Source organism: Mrakia frigida (genome assembly GCF_051309035.1).
Source record: "Mrakia frigida strain ATCC 22029 unplaced genomic scaffold BDY24scaffold_30, whole genome shotgun sequence".
Taxonomy (NCBI): domain Eukaryota; kingdom Fungi; phylum Basidiomycota; class Tremellomycetes; order Cystofilobasidiales; family Mrakiaceae; genus Mrakia; species Mrakia frigida.
In genome coordinates, this window is record NW_027481251.1 from 281,954 (window position 1) to 303,537 (window position 21,584).

A 21,584-nucleotide genomic window follows, 5' to 3' on the forward strand; every position below is an offset into this window, starting at 1 on the left:
CCTTTACCGGTGATGTTCAGCTCATATTCTCTGACTCCATCCTCCGTTATATCGTTCTCAGACCTCCCTCCCTCCGATCTCGTCAACAAAACCCTCGCCGTCGAGGGCTCTCGAGGCCCAGATCCTCCTCGCCCGGAAACCCTTCAGCCAAGATCGTTCATCATATTTCCGGGATCGCCTCTCAGGAAATGGAAGGAGGAACGACACTTCCTCTCGTCGTGGTTGAAGATTCACTGGGAGTAGGGGAAGGGGTTGGTGAAGGAGCACAAGGAGGGGTTGGATAATGGGTTGTGGAAGGATTGGAAGCCTAGGAGGATTGAGGAGTATTCTTTTGATTCTGATCTTTATCTACTCACCATTATGAGCTTTGATCTTACACCTCCGCTCTTCGTAGTGTCCGATGGCCTTTGTTCACAACGCGTCGTCGGATCTCCTCCTCGCTGCTCTTGGACGCTTTTCGGAGAGGGATCAAGCAACACAAAAGCATCACATTCCGGTCGCGCTTGTTCTTAGGCTGTACTGCTCGATAACTGTTACAGAGGTCAAGGAAGAAGATGAAGAAGGACGAATTCAAGGGGCTTCGCAGAAGGGGAAGTCAGGGCGGCGAAGTTGAGCTCGACGGCTTCAAACCCTCACCATCTCACTCGCTCCCCTGCCATGGCTTCTTCTTCTACTCCAACACCAGCATCTCCACCCCAAGCGGTCGACGACGACTTCACTTTTGACGGCCTGAATCCTCGCGCGAAGAGCAAACCTGGAGGTGAGAGAGATTCCAAAGCCGTCTCTCGTCCCCTTCCTTCCCTCGAGCTCACCACGTCTCTCCTTCCCTTCGTCCGTTCCTTCCAGAGGGTCCTGGTGAGATCAAATATCCCAAGATCGCTCATCCCATCACCGGTCGACCCGTCACCAACAAACCAGCGAACGGAGCTTTCCTCAAACACGCTCGATGGAAGGCAGAACAAGCTGCTTTGGAGGAACGTCGAGCGAAGGGGATCCCGGACGATGTCGTCCCTTCGGAACCCTGGACAGCATGGAGATTCTTCAAGACTTTGGTCGTAGCTCTGATGGGCTTGACAGTGGTCGGGAAGTTCATCACGGGGAGTCCTGTTTGGGGGTACGAGCAGCAGATCGCGAAGATGTGGAAGGAGACCATTTGGAAGGTGAGCTCGAGTTTCCTCTTCTCTCGTTGGTCGCAAAGGTCGAAAGATCCTGAGCTTGATGGGTTCGAGGCAAACTCGAGGCGAGAGCTGGGACGTAGGGGTCTGTATTCTCACCGGTTCTGTGCTGAGAACACTGCTCCATCAGCGAAAAAATACTGAGCTCTTCCCTTCCTTCCCCTTCTGTTCGACTCCGCCCTCTCCCCCTCGCAGCCCGCACCCATCGTTCTCAACCATCACCAGCTCGCTCGATACACTGGTGCCGACGCCAACAAGCCTGTCTACCTTGCTATCGACTCTGTCCTCTTCGATGTCTCTGCGAATCGACGCGTCTACGGGCCAGGAGGATCGTACAACATGATGTTCGTCCTCTCCTCCTCCCACGTCGTTCTCCTCTTCTTGTGGCTTCTTGAGACTGATCAGTTTTCTCTTGGCCTTCAACTTTCAGGACCGGAAAGGATGCCTCTAGAGCTTTCGTTACAGGCTGCTTTCAACCTCATCATCTCACTCACGATCTACGAGGGTTGACGGACGAGGAGCTCGTGGTTCGTTCGACTCTCGTCTATTTCTTTTCCTTCAGATTCCTTGCTCTCTCAACTGACCCCGCCATTTCTTCTTCTACGCTTCAGGGAGTCGCCAACTGGAAGAAGTTCTTCACCAACAATCCGAAGTACAGTCGCGTCGGAACCGTCCTCCTCCCTCCCATCGATCCTTCGACTCCCATCCCTGGACCCTGCATCGTCGAAGGAGGAGTTACGCCGATGGCTCCTGGAGAGAAGGGTCATCATGGAGCTGGAGGAGGAGCGAGACCTGTACCTGTGAAGGAGGCAGAGCAGCAGCAGCAGCATCATCATCGCAAGGAACTTTGATCGAATGAGGTGCGACGCGAGGTTCGGGCTGGTTCGGTGAGAGGGTTCTCTTCCTTCCAACTCAACTAGCAGCTATCAGCTGAAGCTCGAGACAGCGATTCTTCGATCCGTTGAACGCGGCGAGAAGCGTTCCTGAACGACCTCGACGTTCACAGAAGGAAGGTCGAGCTGAACGAAGACGCGTCGTGTCGGCTGAGAGTCGATTGCTTCTTCTGTTCTACGCAAGTCTTGAGATCTCGCCCCTCCTGCCACAGAAACTGCAGACTTTGGATCCAGCCCTTCAAGTTTCTCTCGTCAACCTGAACATTTTCTTGCAAGGCCGAGGCTCTCACGGTCGAGAAGGCGGCCTTGCCCCTTCGAATCTTGATTACGTCCCCTTCCCACGGTTTTCCTTTCCGTCTTTTGCCCTTCAACCATCACGATCTCCCAACATTATCCTCGTCTACATGACCATCTCTGCCCACCCGTCCCTCCTTCCTCTGCTATCGTCGACGATATCGACGTTCTCTCTCCTTCTGGCCTCGTCATCCGGAATCCTGTCGTCGGTCAACGTCCTGGAGAACGAGCTCATTCTTTCCTCGACGGGAGAGGTTCTGAGGCAGGGAGTTGGACTCTGGGGAAGCTGCATATATGGAGGGTGAGTTCAAAAGTCACTACATGCGTTTTCCTGCAGGCATGGGTCCAGGAAGTCGCTCAAAAAGGAGGATGGAGGAAGTCGAAGCTCACTTTCCCTCCCTCCTTCCCATCCTTCTCTCTTCCATAGATACTGCATCTCCAAATCCCCCTTCTCACTTGCGCCGAACTCTACCCTCCTCTCCTCCAGCTTTTCAACACCATCAACGTCGACTTTGCCCTACTCCTCAGCTCTCTTCGTCCTCCTCCTCCTCTCCCTCCTCGCCGCTTCGATCCAGAACTTCATCAACCTCTTCGTCTTCCTTTCCGACCTTCGCTCAACCCCACAACCTCTCAGAACCCCCTCATCAGCGAAGAAGCTCAGTAGAGACGTTGGTCTGGCTGGCGGAGCAGTTTTAGGCATTTTTGTAAGCTCCTTCTCTTCTTTCCGACCCGATTCCAACCCAGTCATCCTTCGTTTGACGGCGGCCAGAGCTCGGGCTGATCCAGTCGCCGTTTTTCTCTCTCTTCTACCTCCTTCTCGTCCCTTCAGATCGCGCTCCTTACTTATCCCTCAATATCTCTGCACTGGAACTCGTTCGTCGGAGGTGTCGTTCTCGGATCGGAGGAGCAGCAGTGGAGAGTCGCTCGACCGGGGTTTGGGACGAATCTGGTCTTGCTCGCCGGATTCCTGCTTATTTGGGGTGGGAGGGAACGACGTTCTGCATCTTCGATGTGAGTCTAGGATCCTTGACTTTTTTTTCTACTTGCGGACTTCGAGCCTCGTTGGCTTTCGAGATCGTCGTCGAAACTGACGCGACGCGTTCTCTTCTCTCGTTCCCCTCCCTCAGCCCTCCTTCCTCTCCGAACGACCTGGAGAGCTCAGTAGGAATTGAGAAGAAAATCTCTGTTGAACCTTGACGTCGAGGATGTCAGGTCGAGTTGAGTCGCAGTCTTCGTACGTCGCGTCCTTTCGGCTCTCTTCGTCTCAACCCTTCCTCCCCTGACTCCTTCTTTTCCCCTTCTTGTCATGCAGACCCGATAACGAAACTCGTGTACTCCCACTCTGTATCGCTACAATCCCTCGTTGTCCCAGTCTTACCGAACGCTTCCTTGTTCTCCTCTTTGCTTGTGTTTTTCTCCTCATTACGAACGATTTTTTACGATATCTTCCGACCCTTCTTCCCTGCTTTTGCCTACACTCTTCGCCTTGAAAGAAGGTTCCGCATTCGTTTCTCACCTTCCGATTCTCAGATTTCCCTAAGAGCTCGAGAGCGAGGAAGAATCGAAGGACGCGTCGAAAAGCATCACAAAATCCAAGAACTATCTACGCAACAGCGAATCGAGTCTAAAATAACAACAAACACTCTAAAGAAACCCCTAAAAGATCAAAACTGGAAAAGGTACAGAGACTGAATCACTCGAAGATTGACGTAGCAGCCATCGACCCGGAACCGAGCGCACCCATCCCTGCTCCTGCTCCTCCTCCCCCCCACTCTCCTCCCGTTCCTATGTCGCCGAATCCCCAGTTGGTCGACAGAGCGGAGACTTCGCCTGAGGCTTCGAAACCGGGGAACCTGCATGGCGGAAGAAGAGCAAGAGAGAGAGGGAGAATGTTAAGCGAGACAAGACGAGAGGGGACGGGGAAAGAGGGAGGCTCTCACCAGTTCGAAGGATCCGCAAACAAATCGTCGAACGAAGAAGTCGGGTTGTCGACTGGAGGCTGTTGGAGAGCGAACGAAGGAGGAAGCGTCAGTCTCCGATTTTCGTCAACTCGACGGGACGAGAAGCTCAAACCGAGAGGGACTCACAAAGGTCCACTGGCTGACCGACATATCCGCGATCCCTATCAACTGAGTATCCAGCACCGATAGATCTACTGGGGCCAAGGGAACCTTCTTCTTCAACTTCGGGGACGAAGCTCGACTGGGAGGAGCTGAGACGAATCCAGAGACGGCGGCGCCAGCGGTGGAGGAGGAGATGGCTTGGAGGAGGGAGAGGAAAAAACGCGTTTGATAAGCGGCTGCGTCGACTGGCTGCTTCGCCGCCTGAGAGGAACGAAGGAAAGAAGAGAGGGAGTTGAGTGAGTCTGCGGAGGAAGGAAGGCAAAGGGAGAGGACCAAGAGAGACGAACCGAACGGCAAACGTGAGCAGCACTTTTGAGAAGCTCTGTAATCTCTGCTCTACGCGGTGCTCGGGATATGTTCTGCAGCAAGGGAAGGAAGGGCAGATGCGTCAGGGCTCAGTTCGAGGAGAAAGAGGAGAGAAGAAAGTGACTCACTCGAGCAAGGAAAACCGACACGCTAGCCACTCCAATCATAACCGTGTCTTGGGCAAAGGCCAGGGCTGCAGACACAACGAGGAAGATCAGCAACCGAACCACACTCGACGTAACGAACGAAAACGACGCAATCGACTCACACTCCGCCAAATCCCTCACAAAGTACCTCAGCACGTCCATCGACGCTCGAATCGCATAATCGAACGCCAGAATCGCCTCCTCGTTCATGTTCTCTACGAAGAACCCACCCGCGCCATCCCCAGCTCTCCCTTCGTCCAGAGCCAAAGTTCTTGAGTTGGGAGCAGGAGTTCGAGCGACGATGGATAGACGGAGAGCGGCGATCTCGAATTCGAAGAGAAGGCAGTAGTTCTTAACACCCTGAACTCCGAGGGGGGCAAGGGGGAGCTTGGCTGAGGGCAAAGAAGAATCCGAGGGAAAGAGAAAAGGTCAGCGTCGAGAGCGAGACGAAAGGCGAGACAAGGAGGGATGGACTGACGAGTATCCGTCATCCAATCGGACTTCCATTTGTTGAAGAGGGATATTTGATGATCCAGAAGCTGAGAGGAACGAGGTGATCAACGACGTAGTCAGCTCTCGAGACGGCGAGGAGAAAAGGGACGCGTCGAAACTCACCATCTTCTTCGTTTCAAAATCAAGAGCTCTTCGACAACTGAGCGAAACCATGTGAAGCTTGAGCAAGACCGAAGTGCAAATGAGGAGGGCATCTTCCGTTATGAAAACGGAGTCTAGGAAGTAGCGAGGGAGAGGACGCGTCAGAGAACGAAAGGGTGAAAGACGAGGAGGCGACGCAAAACGAACCATGATTCCGACCCCATTCCTCCATGTCAGGCTCGAAGGAAACGTCGATCATCCGAGGTCGACCTTGTTGGAAGAAGAGCCTGAGAGAGAAACCCAACGAAGAAGTCAGTTCGAGAGAACGGAGAGAAAGACGCTCCGCAAACTCACGTCCTATCGAAAGCGATGAGTTGGCACCAGACTCGTTCTCGGCTCTGGAAAAAAGAAAGCGAAAATGTAAAAAGTACGTCAGCTGATACTTTAACTCGTCAAAGACGAGAATCGAGACGGAGAGAAACGAAGGACGACGCGCTGAACTCACAACAATTTTCATCGCCTCCATCCGATCCTGAGGTAGCGGTCGCTTCTGAGGAAGATGCAAATCGAGCTCAATTGCCAGTCGAATAGCATATCCCATTCGTCTCCAAGACGAGGAGTCCTGTCGAAACGAAAACGAAGAGGCAAGCAGAACTCGAACGCGTCAGTCTTTGTCTCTTCCCTCGACCCCTCGCCGAACTCCTCTCAGCCCTACCCTTCTTCCCGCCCCTTCATCTTCCCCTCCACGTCACCATGTTTTCAGACGTATCTCGTACTCACATGGCTAGGTTTCCAAAAACTCAAGAGCGAGATCGAGCTCACAAACTCGACCGCCACCAGATTCTCTGCGAACCCTTTCGCGACGAGCGAGTTGGCATGCATCAGCAAAGGAGGGTAGAGATCAGGTCGTTCGACCTTGGCTGCGACGCAGAGGACGGCGGTGAAGAGGACGGGGGAGGTTTGCTGGACGAAATCGGGGGTGTGGATGCGGGAGTCGAGTTGGCACGAGGCGGGGTTGAGGAGGGTGAAGAAGCTGGGTGATGAGGGTGGGTGGGAGTAGGTGAATTTGGAGAGGAGTGTTAGATTGGGTTGGGTCAGTGAAGGAAATGGAAGGAGGAAAAAAAGCGAGAGAAAGGAAAGACGCGTCGGTCCTCGTCCGAACTCACACGTTAAACAACGTCTCCACATCCTCCGGCATCAACAATCCTCTCCCCACTGGATCATCCATCCCTCTCAAGAACTCTGCCTCTCCACCATTCCTCCCCGTCCCCATCTCCTCCTCTTCCTCCAACCCTCCCGCTGGCGTCCCTCCGTTTGCACTCCCAGGCGGTTCCTGCAAGATCGGCACGTTCGACAGCATATCCACCACGCTCAACGCTCCACCCTTCCCTTCCCCTGACCGACTCCTCAGAGGCGCGCCCGTGGCGTTGGACGGGGATCGTTGATCTGTTGTTGCTCCAGAGCCTGAAGAAGAGGGTCCTCGGAGGTAGGACTCGGGACGGAAGAAGGCTCCTGGGTCGATGCGGTTGTTGGAAGTGGAGGTGAAGGAGGAGGATGAATTGGTTTGGTTGAAGGAGGGACGCTGCTGCTGGTGCTGATGTTGTTGGGTGAGAGCAGGATGAGGGAAGGAGAGGAGGGAGGTTGCGAAGGGGAGGGAGACGTTGTTATTCGAAGAGGAGGCGAGGGCGTTGCTGTCGTTGTTGTTGTTCGAGTAGGGAGAAGATTGTCGCGGAGAGGCTTTAAGAGGCTGATGAGGTGGAAAGGGAAGGGACCAGTTGGATGGGGAAGGCAGGGAAGGTGTGGGTGGGTGGAGTTGGAAGTTGTCGTGGTTGTTTCCGTTGTTGTTGTACGAGGGTGAAGGAAAGTAGAAGGGTGGTCCTCCGTGGGATAAAGGAGATGATAGTGGAGGTTGTGGTGGTGGAGGAGGCGGTCGAGGACCTGGAAAAAGAAGGGAAAGAAACGAGAGACGAGGTCAGAACGCGTTCCTTGGTTTTACGCGCTCGTGAATCCTTGAAAACTGACCTTCCGACTCGAGGGTAGGCATATGATCTCTATCCTGAGTATCCCAAATCCTTCTCATCAGCTCTTCGTTCTCGGACGAAGTTCCATCTGACACAACACGAGACGAAGACTGAGGACAAGCAGGATCTGTTGAGCTCGAGGTTTGTTGAGGAGGTTGGTCACTCGAGTTTGAGCTTGAGAGTCGAGGTCGTTTCGGTCTCGAAGAGGAAGAGTCGGGAGTGGAAGAGTCTATGGAGGAAAGATTGGTAGCTTTGATGATGATGGCAGGACTGCAAGGGGGAGAAAGAGAAGCATGGGGAGGAGCCGGGTCAGCTTGAGCTTCTCTCTTATTGGACTTGATCCCTTCTCTCGGGTTCAACGGGCACCGCAAAAGAACCAAGAAGGAAAACTTACCATGGTACGTCCGTTTTCCTTCCACGCTTGTCTATAGAATCGCAAAAAGGAGGAAGGGTCAGTTTGACGAGAGGGAGACGAGGAAGCGAGGCGAGGAGGAAGGATGAGAAGGAGAAGGAGGTCGACAACTCACTCGTCTCGTATTGACACGCTAGACTCAACCGAAGACACCTTTTGCACACCTCGTAGTCACTACTAGATTCGCTCGCCGGTAGGCAACGGACCTGAAGTGAAAATCGAGGGTAAAAAGGAAGCAAAGGTCAGAAGAGGGGAGAAAAGAAAGAAGGTGAGCTCGATTCGCTGACCTTGATCTTCCTACAGCCAGCACAAGCGACTCGATTCTTCTTTTCCTTGTCGACTTCGGACATCCAGAAGCAGTCTGTGTTCCTGTAAGGGATTCCAAGTAGCGAAGAGAGAGAGATAAGGCGAAAATCCGGAGGTTGTTGGCGTTGGGGGAGGACCTCAACTCTTTCGCATTTCGAGAAGCTCTCCTCTCGTTTCCTTCCCAACCAGATCGACCTCTTTGAACATATTTTGTCTCCAGCACCATGTCTCAGGCTCCCATCTCTTCAATAGTCTACCCTTCACTCAAATTCCCTTCTTCGACCTCCTCTCACCTGCCAACGATCCATCGACCTCCTCCGGCCCTCCTCCCTCTCGACCTCATTCCTGATTTCAGGCCAGAGCAGGTACGTTCGAACGTGCAAATCTTCATTCTTCTTTCTGTCGAGACTGAGTTTCTTCTCTACTATGCTTCTTCTTCCTCGTTCATTCGCAGGCCTTCCTGAAATCCATCAAACCCTTCCTCAACCCCATCTCCCACGCTCAGGCCGACAACGAACCCAACCCGCTCAAAACGATAGACTGGCTGGATGAATCTCTAGAGATCGATTGGACGGGCATCTTCTGGTTGACTTTGAAGGCTCAGGTGCGTTTTGAATCCCTCTATGCATCCCCAGCCGTCGATGAGCTCGAGCTCGCACCTCTCCTTCCTTCTCCTCAAACTCGAGCTCACCCTCTCCCTCCCCTCGTTCACCAGGTCACCCAACCCTATCTCGTCGGTATCTCAACCTATTTCGCCATCATCCTCTACAGGGAGTTTGCCGTTCTCGCCAGGGCGAGCGTGAGCAAGGCCGTCGAGGGGTTGGGAGGGATGTTCAGGAGCGTGAGCGCCAGTGCGAGTGCGAGATCGTAGGAGTCTGGTGGGGGTCATAGTTGGTTCGGAGGGTGGAAAGATGACGATGAAACGCCTTATGATTGACGATAGTGAGTAGAGAGTGAGCCCTAGAGGCAAGGGAGCGAGTAGGGGAGCGGAGGCGACTCGGAGGGAGAGGAGCGAGGGTCGTTGCTTCCCTTGTTCTCGTCCTCTGGGCTGTTCGACTCCGAGATGTCCTGACTTGTCTCAGCTGGAAGATGCTCTCGGCTCGAGCTTGGGAGAACATTCGGGGGAGAGAGCTCTCTTTTCGTCGCCAGATCACCGAGAAAAGTACAACTTTGAATCTAGACAATAATCGACCTAGGAACGAGCCGCGACAGCACAAACCCGAGAACGGAGAACGAGAACAAATCAAACCAATAAAGGGGTACCTCGGCCAATCCTCAAACAGATCTAGAGCATCGAAAAGAGAGGAGAGTGCGAAAGAAATTGAAAGAGCGACGACGCGCCGAACTGAAACGCCTCAATCGTTCCACCATCTGCGCAACGCGACCAAGTCAGCATTCCGACGAACAAAGGTTTCGATAGACATGTCAGACTCGCCTATTCACCCAGCTTCTCTTCGGTCCAACCGCTTTCTCCGCCAGGTACTCGTTCTCCTTCTCGTCACGCGTCGGGTGCTGGAGCGCTTTCCCCCTTCGGACTTCGACGATGTTGAAGGAGGAGAGTCGGGCACAGAGGAGTACGAGGATAAGAGGAAGGATATGCAGCGTTGAGTACCAAACAGCTGTCCTAGCCAGCTGACGATTCGATGAAACTTGCAACGAGTCGATTCGCCTGACGCCTGACACTTGCCGTTTCTCGTCTTTCTCCCCTCGAGCACACTCAAACCTGACTCCGACATATCTTCAATCGATTCCACAGCGGCACCAGCAGCTCTTAAGACCTTTCTGAAAGAGCGAGACCTCCACTTCGTTGCGTCGAAACCTCCTCGATCTCGTCCTTGGTCCGAGCGATATTGGCTAGCCCTTCGTCCTAATCAATACCAACATCGCGTTCCTCCTTCGAAACTATCCAAATCGGGTCTCGGTCAGTTTCGCGCTGCTCATCTGTTTGGACGAAAGTTTAGTGGGGGAAGCGGCGACTGGCTAAGGTCTGGCCTCTCTCTCTACTTCTCTCCCCGTTGGCTCCCAACCACCATCACCCCTCCCTGCTCTCTCATTTCCCTCCCCCACCCACCTCCTACCCTCTACCACCTAAAACATGTCTTCTGATCTGTGAGTGACCTCATTTCTCGCCTAGAGCAGCAACGACAGACGAGCTCGAAGAAGATCGCTGACCGTCGTCCCTTCTGTTTTCGTCTCCTTGCCACCAAATCTTCGCTTCTTGCTTCCCTCGTTATCTTCTGCCACCAATTCTTCACTTTGAACCACTCCTCTACAATTCTTCAGTGCTGATATCGGACTCGTCGGTCTCGCCGTCATGGTACGTCCGTTTGAGCGACAAAAGAAGAGAAACGTCGAGCTCACGTCGCCCTCTCCCTCTTCTTCTCTTTTGCTCCCTCCGCCCTCCTTTCGTGATGATCCTACAGGGCCAGAACCTCATTCTTAACATGGTGAGTACCTAGCTGACCTGCTAAAGAAACCTGAGTTGCACAAAGAGGTAAATCTTCGTCGAGCCTGATCCGTTTGAACTCTCCTCTTCCCCGCTTCGTCCTCCAACTCCAGAACGACAAGTCAGTCGTTTTCCCTTCGTCCTGGTCTCCTTCTTCGACCTTCCGAATGACGTCGTACTGATCAGCCTGCTCTTGATCTCCCTTTTTTCTTTCGTTGCTGTCTCCAGAGGATTCAAGGTCGTCGCGTACAACCGAACCACCGCCAAAGTCGACCACTTCCTCGCCAACGAGGCGAAGGGTTCGTTCTCTCCCTCCAATTTCCATCTCCTCTCACTTCTCTTCGTTCCTCTATGCATCCTATCTCACGTGTCTTCTCTTTGCTGACTTCGTTTCCCGTTCGGTTGATCGCTTGAAACCTTCGTTAGGTACCCAAATCACCGGAGCTCACTCCATCGAAGAGCTGGTCTCGAAGCTCAAGACTCCCCGAAAAGGTTCGACTCCCTTCTATTCTTCGCTCTGTTGCTTCTCAGGCTGACTCGTTTTCTCTCTTCCTCGTTCGCTCCTCAGTCGTCCTCCTCGTTCAGGCTGGAAAGCCCGTCGACGCTCTGATCGCTCAGCTCTCGGCCGTCATGGAGAAGGGAGACATCATCATTGACGGAGGAAATTCTCACTACCCAGACTCCATCCGACGATCCGCTGAGCTCGAGGCTAAGGGTCTTCTGTTCGTGGGCATGGGAGTTTCTGGAGGAGAGGAGGGAGCTCGACACGGTCCCTCGCTGATGCCTGGAGGATCTGCTGCTGCCTGGCCCGAAATCAAGGAGATCTTCCGTACGTGCCGGACTTCCTTTTCCGTGACTTGTATGGGGAGATTTGATGGGAGGGGGAAGGGCAGCAGAGGAGAATCGAGTCGACGTCGACCCTGACTTTCACACCTCTTCTTCTTTTCGGCACTCGCAGAGAAGACTGCCGCTCAGGTTGCTGGACCCAACGGAGATGAGCCCTGTTGCGACTGGGTCGGTGGAACCGGATCTGGACACTACGGTGGGTTCTGATTGTCTCGAAAGAAGGTCGAGAACGAGAGCTGATCTCGACGCGTCCTTTCTTTTTGCCTTCGACTCTTTCAGTCAAGATGGTGAGCTCCTTCTCTCCCTCATGCTGGAACCAAGGCATCTACTGATATCTTTGTGTCTTTTCCTTCCCGCTATCAGGTCCACAACGGTGAGCTTCGAACTCTAAGCCTGCTCGATTCGAACATCCGACTCACGACCGCTTCTGTTTTTGGTTTTCTTCCTCCGCCAGGTATCGAGTACGGAGATATGCAGCTCATCGCTGAGGCCTACGATATCCTTCAGGTGAGCATTACATCTGCCTTTGCTCGAAGCTGCAGCCTGATCGCTGACCTTTCTTCACCTTTTCTTTCGCAGCGAGGTTCGTTCGACGCGTCGTTCTCTTGCGCCCAAGCTTCAGAATCTGACCTCATCACTCTTTCCCTTCCTCACCCCAGGACTCGACCTCACTCCTTCTGAGATCGCCGATATCTTCCTCAAGTGGAACACCGGAGTTCTCGATTCCTACCTCATCCAGAGTGAGTTCCATCTCCTTTCGAACGACGTCGCCGTCGGGAGCTCTCCTTCCATTTCTCGAAGCTCACGTCTTTCGTTCTCACCTTCCTCAAAGTCACTTGCGAGATCCTCAAGTACAACGACGATGATGGAGAGCCCATGGTCAAGAAGATCCTCGAGTTCGTTCTCCCTCCTTCTCTCCCTCCCTCGCCGCGTCCTCCTCCTCCTTTTCCCTCGACGCTCACACCTTCCCCTTCCTTCCCCACTCACAGCAAGGCCGGACAGAAGGGAACTGGAAAGTGGGCTGCTATTAACGCTCTCGACCTCGGAATGCCCGTCACGCTCATCGGAGAGGCCGTCTTCGCTCGATGCCTCTCAGCCATCAAGGACGAGCGAACTCGAGCTTCCAAAGCCATTGCTGGACCCGAGAAGATCCCTTTCACCGGAGACAAGCAGCGGTTCATGTTAGTAGATCCTCCTTGCTCCTTTGGACGGCAAGAAAGAAGGGAGCCCGAGTTGACCGTTTTTTCCTTTCGCCTCCCCTTAGCGACGATCTTGAGCAGGCTCTTTACGCTTCGAAGATCATCTCCTACGCTCAAGGTTACATGCTTATGAGGGAGGCTGCCACCGAGGTTCGTATCAATACCTTCGGTTTCCATCTTCGAGTTCTCGTTCGAGAAAGCTGACCTTCCCGCCCTCGCTTTTCAACTCTCAGTACAAGTGGGAGCTCAACAACGCCGGTCTCGCCTCCATGTGGCGAGGAGGATGTATCATCAAGTCTGTCTTCCTCGGTGACATCACCAAGGCTTTCCAGAAGACCCCCGATCTCGAGAACTTGCTTCTTGACGACTTGTGAGTTCTTTTCTGCGACGCGACTTCGCTCAACAACTCCCTTTGGCTGACTCCTTTTCGTTCTACTTCCCTCCGCAATCCGCAGCTTTAAGACTGCTATCCTCAAGGCTCAGCCCGGATGGAGGCGAGTAATCGCTCAGAGCACGATGTGGGGGGTTCCCGTTCGTATCCGTCTTCTCTCCTCTCGTCCTCTCTTTCCCTCTTGCCCTCGACTGAACTTCGGTCCGACTCTCCTCACCCCTCACAGATCCCCTCCCACACCACCGCTCTCTCCTTCTTCGACGGTTACCGATCCGAGACCGTCCCCGCTAACCTCATCCAGGCTCAGCGTGATTATTTCGGAGGTGAGTTTGAGATTTCAGACGCGTCTTCTTTACTTTCCCTTTGCTGACACTTCGTCGCTCTTCCTTTCCCTAGCTCACACTTTCAAGGTTCTCCCCGGAAAGGAGAACGCCCGACTGAAGACTGGAGACGACATCCACGTCAACTGGACTGGACGAGGTGGAAACATGTTCATCGTCCCCTCTCTCTCTCTCTCTCTCTCTCTCTCCTACCTCGCTTTCACTCGACTGACTCGTTTCCTTCCTGCCCCTGTTTTGACTTGTTCAGCTCCGCCTCGACCTACAACGCCTAAAACGTCGAATCCTTCCCCGTTTCTCGTCTCGGGTCGAGCGAACGAACGCCCTCAGTGCTTTAGATCTTCGTTTCGTCTGTCCCGTCTTCTTGTTGTATCATCTACTATCTACACATACGTTTCTTGCATTGAGCTCCGAGGGAAAGTCCACCGAAAGAAGGCAAGAGGAGTCGAAGAGGTGGGAAGACGCGTCGTCTCTCTTCCCTCGTTCCCGTTCTTGACCAAGTCCCTCTTCATCTTCGTGTTCCTAGTTCCTTCTTGGAGACTCAGATCTCCCGCTCTCTTTCTTCCCTCGCTCGTAGCTCCAGCTCTCAGATAGAAGACTAGGATCGAGAACAGCAAGTTGAATTGCATCTCGAAACGAACGAAAACACAAAAACCCACGCTCCATTCCGAACGCGGGAGGGTCTCTGGTTAAAAGCGCAGAGCACAAAGGGTAGGTAAAAGAGAAGAAGAGAAGTACGTAGGCGAAAGAGAGGGGGGAGGCTAAGAGAAGGCGATAGAGTCAAAGACGGGCGAGGGAGGAGGGCAGAGAAAGGGGACGAGGGAAGGAGGTTAGAAGCCAAGGAGTGGGTAAAACGAGAGAGGAGCAGGGAGCTAAACTATAGACAGGTGGAGCATGTAGGTAAGAGACGAGAACGGGCCCAAGAAGCAGAAGAAAACGATAGGGGTGGAGGATAACGAGGGGATATGTATCAATGGACGAGCGCCCATCGAGGGAAGAGAAACCTACCGAGAACGAAAGCAAGAAAGTTAGACTAAGCGAGAGTTGCACAACATGGGAGAACGAACGGACGAACGACGTAATCGACGAAAGAGAGAAGCAAAAGACGAAGAGACGAAGGAAGGGATCGATCACTGAGAGATATCGAAAGTACACGAAGAGTAATCAAAAAGCAAACGCTGGCATGCTGGAGCTAAGACTAGAAGGACCAGGGAAGGGAAGGGGAGTTGGCGTGTAAAACCGAGAACGACGACGACGTGACGGGTGAAAAGCGATTGGGTTGGGTGCGTTGGACTTTTGGAGAAGGGAACGACCGACCAGCCGGTAAAAGACGAGACGAGGGAGAAGGTAGGGGAGGGTTTTGAGGGGATGGGTAGCGTTTGTGAAGATTGTTCGTGAGTTTGAAGGATGGCGAGCGAGGGAGTTCGGTTGGTTCGGTTCGTGGTTTTCGTTTCTTGGTTTCGTAAAGAGTTGTCGTTAGAGGGAGGGTGAGGGTGTGAGGGACCGAGTCGACCGAGTGAGGGACGACGAGGGAGGTAGTGTTTCGTTATCGAGTTGGGAGGTGGGGCATGTGGTGAGTCCGAGAAGGGAAGGAAGGGAGAGAGAAGCGACGATCCTAGGCCATTGTTTGAAACCTGTTGTTGGGCCGTCCACGAGAGAGTAGAGAAAAGAAATGAAGAGTTGAATGGAAGAAGAGTGATCCGAGGAGACGACGACCGAGGACGACGACCGATGGACCGAAGAAGGGGAGACAGGGTTGAAGGGAAGGGAGGAAGGAGGGAAAGGTTCGTCCTTCCTTAGCACCTTCCTCCGAACCTGGGCTTGGGGAGGTCTCCTGCCATGGGCGAATTCTGGAAGGTTCCTCCTGCGTAGCGAGGACCGACTCGACCTCCGACGGCGTCCTCCTTGGGCATGATGGCGGTCGTCTTGGTAGGAGTCGAGAGGACGGAGAGCATCGAGTTCCTCTGCTTCGACGAATCGTCCATCCTCATCGACGACGAAGGTCCTCCGAGGGAAAGACCGGACATCGAGAGGGAGTTTCGTCTTCTCATGGTAGCTGGAGCCGAGTTGGAGGAGGAAGAGGGAGGAGGGATGGTAGGGAGGAGAGCCTGCTGCCAGGTGAGGGAAGCGGTGTGGCGATGTTGGGAGGTGGCGGCCTGGGGAAGGACGACGGCGTTGGAGGAGAGGGTCGCTCGTGCGTTTCGAGGAGCAGGGGAGGAGCGACGGTTGTTGGAAGGAGAGGAGATGGAGTTGAACTGAGAAGTGGAGGAGGAACCCAAGCTTTGTTGCCACTGAGAGGGAGGAGGGAAGGAGGACGGCGCTCAGTCCAAGCTGAAGCTCGAACGGACCGCTTCGAGCGAAGCAGTCAACGATGGTAACTCACTGTAAGCTGATCCGTTCCCTTCTTCTCGGGCATATCCCAGACCTTCCCTTCCTCCTCATCAAGCACGAAAGCATCCTCTCTGCCACTCCCACCGCTTCCTTCCTTCTTCTTGCTCGCCTTCCCGGACCTGCCTCGACTTCGCTTGCCGTCTCCCGAAGGAGCGGCAGGCTCAGGACCGAGCATGAACGACGACTCCGAGGGTGCCGAGTGGTAGAGATGCTCGTTGGGATCCGCCTCTGGAGGAGCACGGGAGGAAGGGATAGGAGTTGGCTGAGCGACGAGGGTGGTGGAGGTCTTCTCGTTCCTTCTTCCTCCTCGAGCGCGAGCTGACTTGGAAGCTGGAGTGGGAGTGTTGGGACCTAGAGATTGATCCGAAGTCGAAGCACGAGGCGGAGAGGAGGCCTTTCCTGAGGGAGTTCGAGGAGGGTTGGAGGTGATTGTGGTCGTCTTCCTCGATTCGTCGTCGACGTCTTGTTGGTTCTCCTTTGGGGACGAAGGAGTGGGGAAGAGAGGATCGGAGTTGGATCGTTTGGGTCGACGAGTACGACGTTGCTTTCCGGGAGTAGGCACCTGCGGAATCGTGGGTTGAGGGATGGCATCCGACGAGGAAGAAGAGGTGGTAGGTTTGGAAGAGGAGTCGGTGGTCGAGTTGGGTTGTTGGGAAGGGACGAGTTTAGGCTGGGGAGTTCGAGGAGGTTGTTGTTGTTCCGACTGTGAGAAGGAAGAGAACAAGAAGGAGAACATGGTCAGTATAGAGAGAGATAAACAAAAGGATAAGGACGGGAGGAGGCTGCTTTGGGAGGGGCTGAGACAAGGGGAGGGAAGGAGGGAAGGAGAGAAAGGGCAAAGGACACGGATTCAGACCCCTTCCCTTCCTCCCTTCGAGCCATCCACCTTTACATCCAGCACATAGCTCAAAAGGAGACTCTGAAGAAGCCAATGGAGTCGTTGTATGCGGTACCGATCGAAGGAGGAAGGAGGGTGGAAGCGAGAAAGGGGGGGTCTTGCTTACCTTGTCGCCACCCTTGTTTGCTGCTTGTTTCGAGCGTTGAGTCGAAGGAGGTCTCGATAGAGAGAGAAGACCGGGAGTGACGGTGCTGTTGACTTGAAGATTCGACATGGCTCGAGCTGAAGGACGGGATTGAGGAGGGTTGGAGCGAACTCGTCGAGGAGAGGGTGAACTTGGGGAGGAGGACCGAAGAAGGGACGAGGGGGAAGCAGGGAAATGCGAAAGCATAACAGACATGACCGAGATTAGAGAGAGAGAGGGAAGGGAGGAGGGGGGGAGGGGAGGGGAGGGGAGGAGTGAGTGGTGAGAGCGAGATGAGAAGTGAGATTTTGAAAGCAGAATGGAGAACGAGGGGAGAAAGGGGAAGGAGGGTCAGCGAGCAGGTTCACGGTCTTGCAGCACCGCCCTCGCGACTCTGATTCAAAGTTTTTGACAGAACTAATCATACAAGAGCGAACCAGCAGCAACTTCGAGAGATAGCTCACGGGCTAGAACTCGACACCGTGAAGTTCTCGAGTGAAAATCTTGCCTCTGAGGCGCCAAGGAGCTTGAAGGAGAACGAACAACGCGGTTCAACTGACTCATGTTGAGCTCGACGTCTCCTTCCCTCCTCCCTCCTTTCGATGAACCAGCTCCTTTTCTTTTTGAAGCTTCTTGTTCCGTTCCGAAACCGGCATGGATGACTCTGAACTTCCTCGAAAATCTTTCTCTCGCAGTAACGGCCTGGGAGATTGCCATCTTCGAGATCAGCTCTCTCCTCCTCCTCGCCTTCGCACACCACCATCTCTATGGAGCCGTCTCAGCGAAGCAGCGAGGAAATCAGTCTAGGGATCACGTCAGCAGGTTTCGCTCATCTTTCGAAAAGAAGGGCTTACCAACAAGTTCGTAGCTAGTCTACAAAACGAACGAGAGGGAGGGACGTCGAGCTCAACCGTCTCCTTGCTCCCTGCTCTCCATCCTCCCTCCCCCGTCGTTCTTTCGACTTCTCCACCACGGCCTGCAATCCTAACACTTTCTGTGGTACTCCTAGGACTTTCATGGCGACCTTGCTCGCGTCCTGGACTCAAGGTCGAAAGACCTCCCGAGTCCGCTCGAAGCACGTCTCTCTCTCTCCTCCCTTTTCAGCGCCCGCTGACCTCTTTCTCCTTCATCTCGCTCAACAGTTCTGCGCTTGAACGTTTTGGAGACGTGATGCCCTTGGGAGAGCAGCATCACAGGATGCTGGCTCAAGCTGTCGAAGACGCGAAGACGTTTGTTCCCCTCCTTGGCTTCGGGCGTGTCTCTCTCTCGTTGTAAGTTCAGATCTTCTCGAGGCATATCGGCACTGATAAATTATACTGATAGCTTCTTCGCCCCTTCGTGCTGTTCGAGAACGGCTCTTCCAGTAAATCGAACCAGAACGCGGCCGGCTCGACTTCGATTTCCTCATCCAGTCCATCGCTTCGCCTCCTCCAGAAACGACCTCGTCCCCATCTTTCTGGTCTATAACTCGGAAGATCTAGACGCAAATTCGATGGGAGGGAGAGAGGAGCTAGAGAATTAGCAGGGAAGGGGTTGATGTGGGGAGTCGCAAGGAGAGGAGGAGGACGCGTCGACGAAGAACCAGTTCGTTGGGGCTGCACACTAGATAGGGTACGTTACTTGCGACGAAACGTGATACGACATCTTGTTCTAATCTAGCTTCTTGCTTCAGCTCGAGGGCAGCGAAAACCGCGACCGACGCGTCGGATCGTTTCGAGTTCGAGTGGTTCGATTTCGCGTCCTTCGACTTGTCTCACTTTCGAGCCGACCCAACGTCCATCGTGGTCTCGAAGGTTCGGTTCGGAAGTTCAGAATCGTTCGATAGCTTGGAAGGAAGGTCTACGTCCCAAGGAAAAGAAAAGAGCTAGGTCGCGGTATCTGCAGTTTGGATGGGTCGAGAGACGCGTCGACGTTGTCACTCCGCCACTTGGAAAGTGAGACCAGGATCGTGCATGAGAAGAAGTTAAGGGTCTGTTGAGTTTGGTCTCGGGCAACTCGATGAAAGTGAACACGAGGGAAGAAAGAGGAAGAGAGGGTGAAAAGGTCAACAAAGGCGAGTCAGACTTCCGCCCTGTCCCTTTTGACTCCTTCTTTGACCAAAAAAAATGCAGTCCGAGGTGGAGCTGTTGAAATCTTGCCCACCCTTGCTCCTTTTAGCATCACTAGAAATCGAGTCATCGAGCCCAAAATTTGATTCCCCACCTTCAGCTCGGTCATCAACGGGATCGGCTCCCAGATCGATTCGTCGGCCTTCCCTGACTCTTCCTCTTCTTCTTTTTCCCTTGGAAGGTTGACCTTCAACCATCACGAGCCTCGGAACTCCTTCGTTTGCCTCTTCCCTTCGTTCTGGAAGCCACATGGATCCCACTACTCCCTCTGCCCTTCCTCTATTGTCGTCCTTGACGTCGACGTTCTTCATCCTCCTCGCCTTCTCGAGCTCACCTCTCCTTCGTTCCTTGTCTCTCCTCGACCTCGATCTCGCCCTCCCGGACGGCTCTATCTCTACCATTGGAGTCGGATTATGGGGAGGATGTATCAAGGATGGGTGAGTGGTTATATCCGTCGCGAAAATTTGATTGGAAGACCGGAAGCGGGAAGGTCGTGTGGAGGGAGGGAGGAGGAGGTTGAAGCTGACTCAAGCTCTCTTCTCTTTCTCTTCCCTTTCCCTTTTTCTCTCATCCTCCAGCCCCTGCACCTTCCAATCTCCTTTTGCTACCTCCCACCCACCCAACCCATTACAAACCCACTCGCCTCAATATCTCTCCACCCTCCTTCCCTCCCGTTACCACACCCTCGCCCTCTTCTCCCTCCTCCTCCTCGCGTTCCTCGCCTCCTCCTTCCAACACCTCCTCAACTCCTACCTCCTCTTCGGCCAGCTCTCCCAGACTCCCAGAACCTTCAGGAGAGGCCAGTCCCGAGCGAAGAAATGGAGCAGAGACGCTGGGTACTTGGGAGGGGCGGCCGCCTTTGTAGCTGTTAGTTCAACGACCTTTCCCTTCTGTTTTCTTGACTTCCGACCCGAAGGGCTGATGAGTCTCCCTTTGTTTTTCCTTCGACTTTGTTTTTTGGGTTGGTTTGTACAGTGCTTGATCCTAGGCTTCTCCCTCCTCTACCCCTACGGCGTCTTGATCCGTGAATTCCTCGACCCAGATCGTCTTGGAGGACGAGAAATGGAGGGCGGACGACTGCTCACGCCTGGGATCGGAACCTTCCTCGTCCTCGGTTCAGGGTGCCTGATGGTTTTCGGAGGAAGGTTCTCTTGGAGGTCGTCTACACCGTGAGTTGAGCCACTTCTTGCTCTGCCTTTTGAAGGTGGAGAAGAAACAAACGCTGACCTCCATTTTCTCGACGCGTCTGTTCTTCCTCAGATCGGTCGCCCTTTCGAAAGACTTGGACGACGAGGAGGAGATCGAGTCGCCCACCACCACCACCACTGCATCTTTCATCGTCTTGACGGAACAACGAGCTGAGAAGCCATGGATCGTTCTGGATGTGGTGGTGGAGGAGGATGAGTTCGACGAGATTGCCATCGAAGATCGAAGGTCAGTCGCGTCTCGTTCCTCTTCTCCCTTTCACTCCTTCACTGATCTCCCCTTCCCTTTCAATCCTCTCTCACAGAACCACCACACCCACTAAATACACACCCATCCGATCCTCTCACACTCGATCCAAAACTCCCTCGCTATTCTACCTCGCTTGAACCTTCACCCGTCCTTCCACCTCTCGTCTCGACCCGCTGTAGCCATTCATCTCCGTTGCTTGTACGACCACACCTCTTTACGACCCATCACCTACAACTCGTAGTGTACATCTCTGTGTTAATTCCATGTCGTTTGATGCCCTTTGAGAGGAGGACTGAAAGGTCGACGCGACGACGAGTGTTGAGGCTGATTCTCGCTGCGAGACTCGGTCGTTTCTCCCTCAAAGAGGACTTCTATGCCGCACTCTGTCACGGGATCGATAGACCTCTCTTGGCCTACGAGTATTTATCTACTCGTCTTGCAGTCTGAGCTTCAATGAGCTCGACGCGCCTCCCTTCGGTTTTGAACACCCTCTCCTCCTCCTCAGCCTTCGTTTGCTCCCCTCCTTTCTTTCGCACGAAACCGTCACCATCAAATACCACGAGAAGAAGGCTTCAACGTGGTCGAGAGCTGGAAGGAGGAGTGGAGTTGGGGGCAGTCTCTGAGGAGTGGATAGAGAGGGTCAAGGTGGGATATAATATGTTTTGAAGAAGAGAGAAAGGAAAGAAAGGTCGTTTCATGACTTTCGAGAGCTCGCCAACTCTCATCCTCCCCTCTCCTCTCCCTTTTCTCCTTTCCCCAACAGATCACCACCCACCCACGATGGACGAATCCGAAGTACGAGCGAACGATCTCGCGGGGATGATCTCTGAAGCCGAGGACAACGACGACGAAGGAGGGGATCTCTTTGGAGGATCCGACGACGACGAAAATGACGGAGACGTCAAGATGGATGGAGACGAGGAGGAAGGGAAGCAGGAGAGTACAGGATCCGTAGGAGAGGGAGGAGCGTCTCCTGGGGTTCAGCAGTGAGTGTATTTGCTTGTAGAGAGAGAGAGAGATAGGAGAGGACAGAGAGAGGAGAGGTTGGAGGGAAGGAGAGGAAGGAGAAGAGAGAGCTCAAGTCCTCTCGCCGTCGCTTCTCCTCTTCTCCAACTTCA

The 21,584-nt window shown here is 53.8% G+C and overlaps 8 protein-coding genes across 8 annotated transcripts; 6 read left to right on the forward strand and 2 right to left on the reverse strand.

Annotated features, from left to right (window-relative positions):
* The first annotated feature begins 608 nt into the window (after nucleotides 1-608).
* BDY24DRAFT_398642 (cytochrome b5-like heme/steroid binding domain-containing protein) lies at nucleotides 609-2,048 on the forward strand. Its single transcript, XM_076641717.1, has 5 exons — nucleotides 609-760; nucleotides 847-1,160; nucleotides 1,371-1,519; nucleotides 1,606-1,702; nucleotides 1,787-2,048. The coding sequence occupies exons 1-5, from the start codon at nucleotides 658-660 to the stop codon at nucleotides 2,024-2,026; spliced, it is 903 nt and encodes a 300-aa protein (XP_076494002.1). The 5' UTR covers nucleotides 609-657; the 3' UTR covers nucleotides 2,027-2,048.
* A 385-nt stretch (nucleotides 2,049-2,433) lies between these two features.
* On the forward strand, nucleotides 2,434-3,767 carry BDY24DRAFT_398644 (uncharacterized protein). The gene is made up of 5 exons (XM_076641718.1): nucleotides 2,434-2,663; nucleotides 2,790-3,066; nucleotides 3,192-3,373; nucleotides 3,490-3,596; nucleotides 3,675-3,767. Exons 1-4 carry the CDS (start codon nucleotides 2,473-2,475, stop codon nucleotides 3,557-3,559), a joined length of 720 nt encoding a protein of 239 aa, XP_076494003.1. The 5' UTR covers nucleotides 2,434-2,472; the 3' UTR covers nucleotides 3,560-3,596; nucleotides 3,675-3,767.
* Nucleotides 3,768-3,923: 156 nt separating this feature from the next.
* Nucleotides 3,924-8,395, reverse strand: BDY24DRAFT_398648 (uncharacterized protein). Its single transcript, XM_076641719.1, has 16 exons — nucleotides 8,252-8,395; nucleotides 8,080-8,170; nucleotides 7,947-7,977; nucleotides 7,554-7,822; nucleotides 6,698-7,469; nucleotides 6,312-6,564; nucleotides 6,037-6,153; nucleotides 5,886-5,929; nucleotides 5,739-5,818; nucleotides 5,553-5,665; nucleotides 5,416-5,476; nucleotides 5,060-5,329; nucleotides 4,920-4,984; nucleotides 4,773-4,844; nucleotides 4,450-4,686; nucleotides 3,924-4,361 (listed from the first exon to the last, which is right to left on the reverse strand). The coding sequence occupies exons 1-16, from the start codon at nucleotides 8,312-8,314 to the stop codon at nucleotides 4,299-4,301; spliced, it is 2,601 nt and encodes an 866-aa protein (XP_076494004.1). The 5' UTR covers nucleotides 8,315-8,395; the 3' UTR covers nucleotides 3,924-4,298.
* A 99-nt stretch (nucleotides 8,396-8,494) lies between these two features.
* Nucleotides 8,495-9,141, forward strand: BDY24DRAFT_417681 (uncharacterized protein; the record flags this gene model as incomplete). Its single annotated transcript, XM_076643754.1, has 3 exons — nucleotides 8,495-8,635; nucleotides 8,725-8,874; nucleotides 8,986-9,141. The coding sequence occupies 3 exons, from the start codon at nucleotides 8,495-8,497 to the stop codon at nucleotides 9,139-9,141; spliced, it is 447 nt and encodes a 148-aa protein (XP_076494005.1).
* Nucleotides 9,142-10,293: 1,152 nt separating this feature from the next.
* BDY24DRAFT_169532 (NADP(+)-dependent, decarboxylating phosphogluconate dehydrogenase) lies at nucleotides 10,294-13,819 on the forward strand. The gene is made up of 21 exons (XM_076636239.1): nucleotides 10,294-10,379; nucleotides 10,554-10,587; nucleotides 10,694-10,717; nucleotides 10,830-10,837; nucleotides 10,945-11,015; nucleotides 11,143-11,208; nucleotides 11,285-11,545; nucleotides 11,675-11,758; nucleotides 11,842-11,849; nucleotides 11,926-11,935; nucleotides 12,017-12,069; nucleotides 12,142-12,145; nucleotides 12,222-12,302; nucleotides 12,395-12,458; nucleotides 12,552-12,743; nucleotides 12,827-12,911; nucleotides 12,995-13,131; nucleotides 13,217-13,292; nucleotides 13,379-13,475; nucleotides 13,549-13,642; nucleotides 13,741-13,819. Exons 1-21 carry the CDS (start codon nucleotides 10,366-10,368, stop codon nucleotides 13,763-13,765), a joined length of 1,488 nt encoding a protein of 495 aa, XP_076494006.1. The 5' UTR covers nucleotides 10,294-10,365; the 3' UTR covers nucleotides 13,766-13,819.
* A 1,027-nt stretch (nucleotides 13,820-14,846) lies between these two features.
* On the reverse strand, nucleotides 14,847-17,387 carry BDY24DRAFT_169583 (uncharacterized protein). The gene is made up of 4 exons (XM_076636240.1): nucleotides 17,368-17,387; nucleotides 16,886-17,054; nucleotides 15,874-16,584; nucleotides 14,847-15,770 (listed from the first exon to the last, which is right to left on the reverse strand). The coding sequence occupies exons 2-4, from the start codon at nucleotides 16,991-16,993 to the stop codon at nucleotides 14,967-14,969; spliced, it is 1,623 nt and encodes a 540-aa protein (XP_076494007.1). The 5' UTR covers nucleotides 16,994-17,054; nucleotides 17,368-17,387; the 3' UTR covers nucleotides 14,847-14,966.
* A 202-nt stretch (nucleotides 17,388-17,589) lies between these two features.
* On the forward strand, nucleotides 17,590-18,163 carry BDY24DRAFT_443761 (uncharacterized protein; the record flags this gene model as incomplete). The annotated part of the gene is made up of 3 exons (XM_076644795.1): nucleotides 17,590-17,763; nucleotides 17,913-17,978; nucleotides 18,046-18,163. Coding segments are annotated over 3 exons (269 nt in total), but the record flags the coding sequence as incomplete, so codon positions are not given.
* A 1,097-nt stretch (nucleotides 18,164-19,260) lies between these two features.
* BDY24DRAFT_417685 (uncharacterized protein) lies at nucleotides 19,261-20,603 on the forward strand (the record flags this gene model as incomplete). Its single annotated transcript, XM_076643755.1, has 5 exons — nucleotides 19,261-19,448; nucleotides 19,590-19,878; nucleotides 19,987-20,180; nucleotides 20,272-20,445; nucleotides 20,522-20,603. 5 exons carry the CDS (start codon nucleotides 19,261-19,263, stop codon nucleotides 20,601-20,603), a joined length of 927 nt encoding a protein of 308 aa, XP_076494009.1.
* Nucleotides 20,604-21,584: the final 981 nt, after the last annotated feature.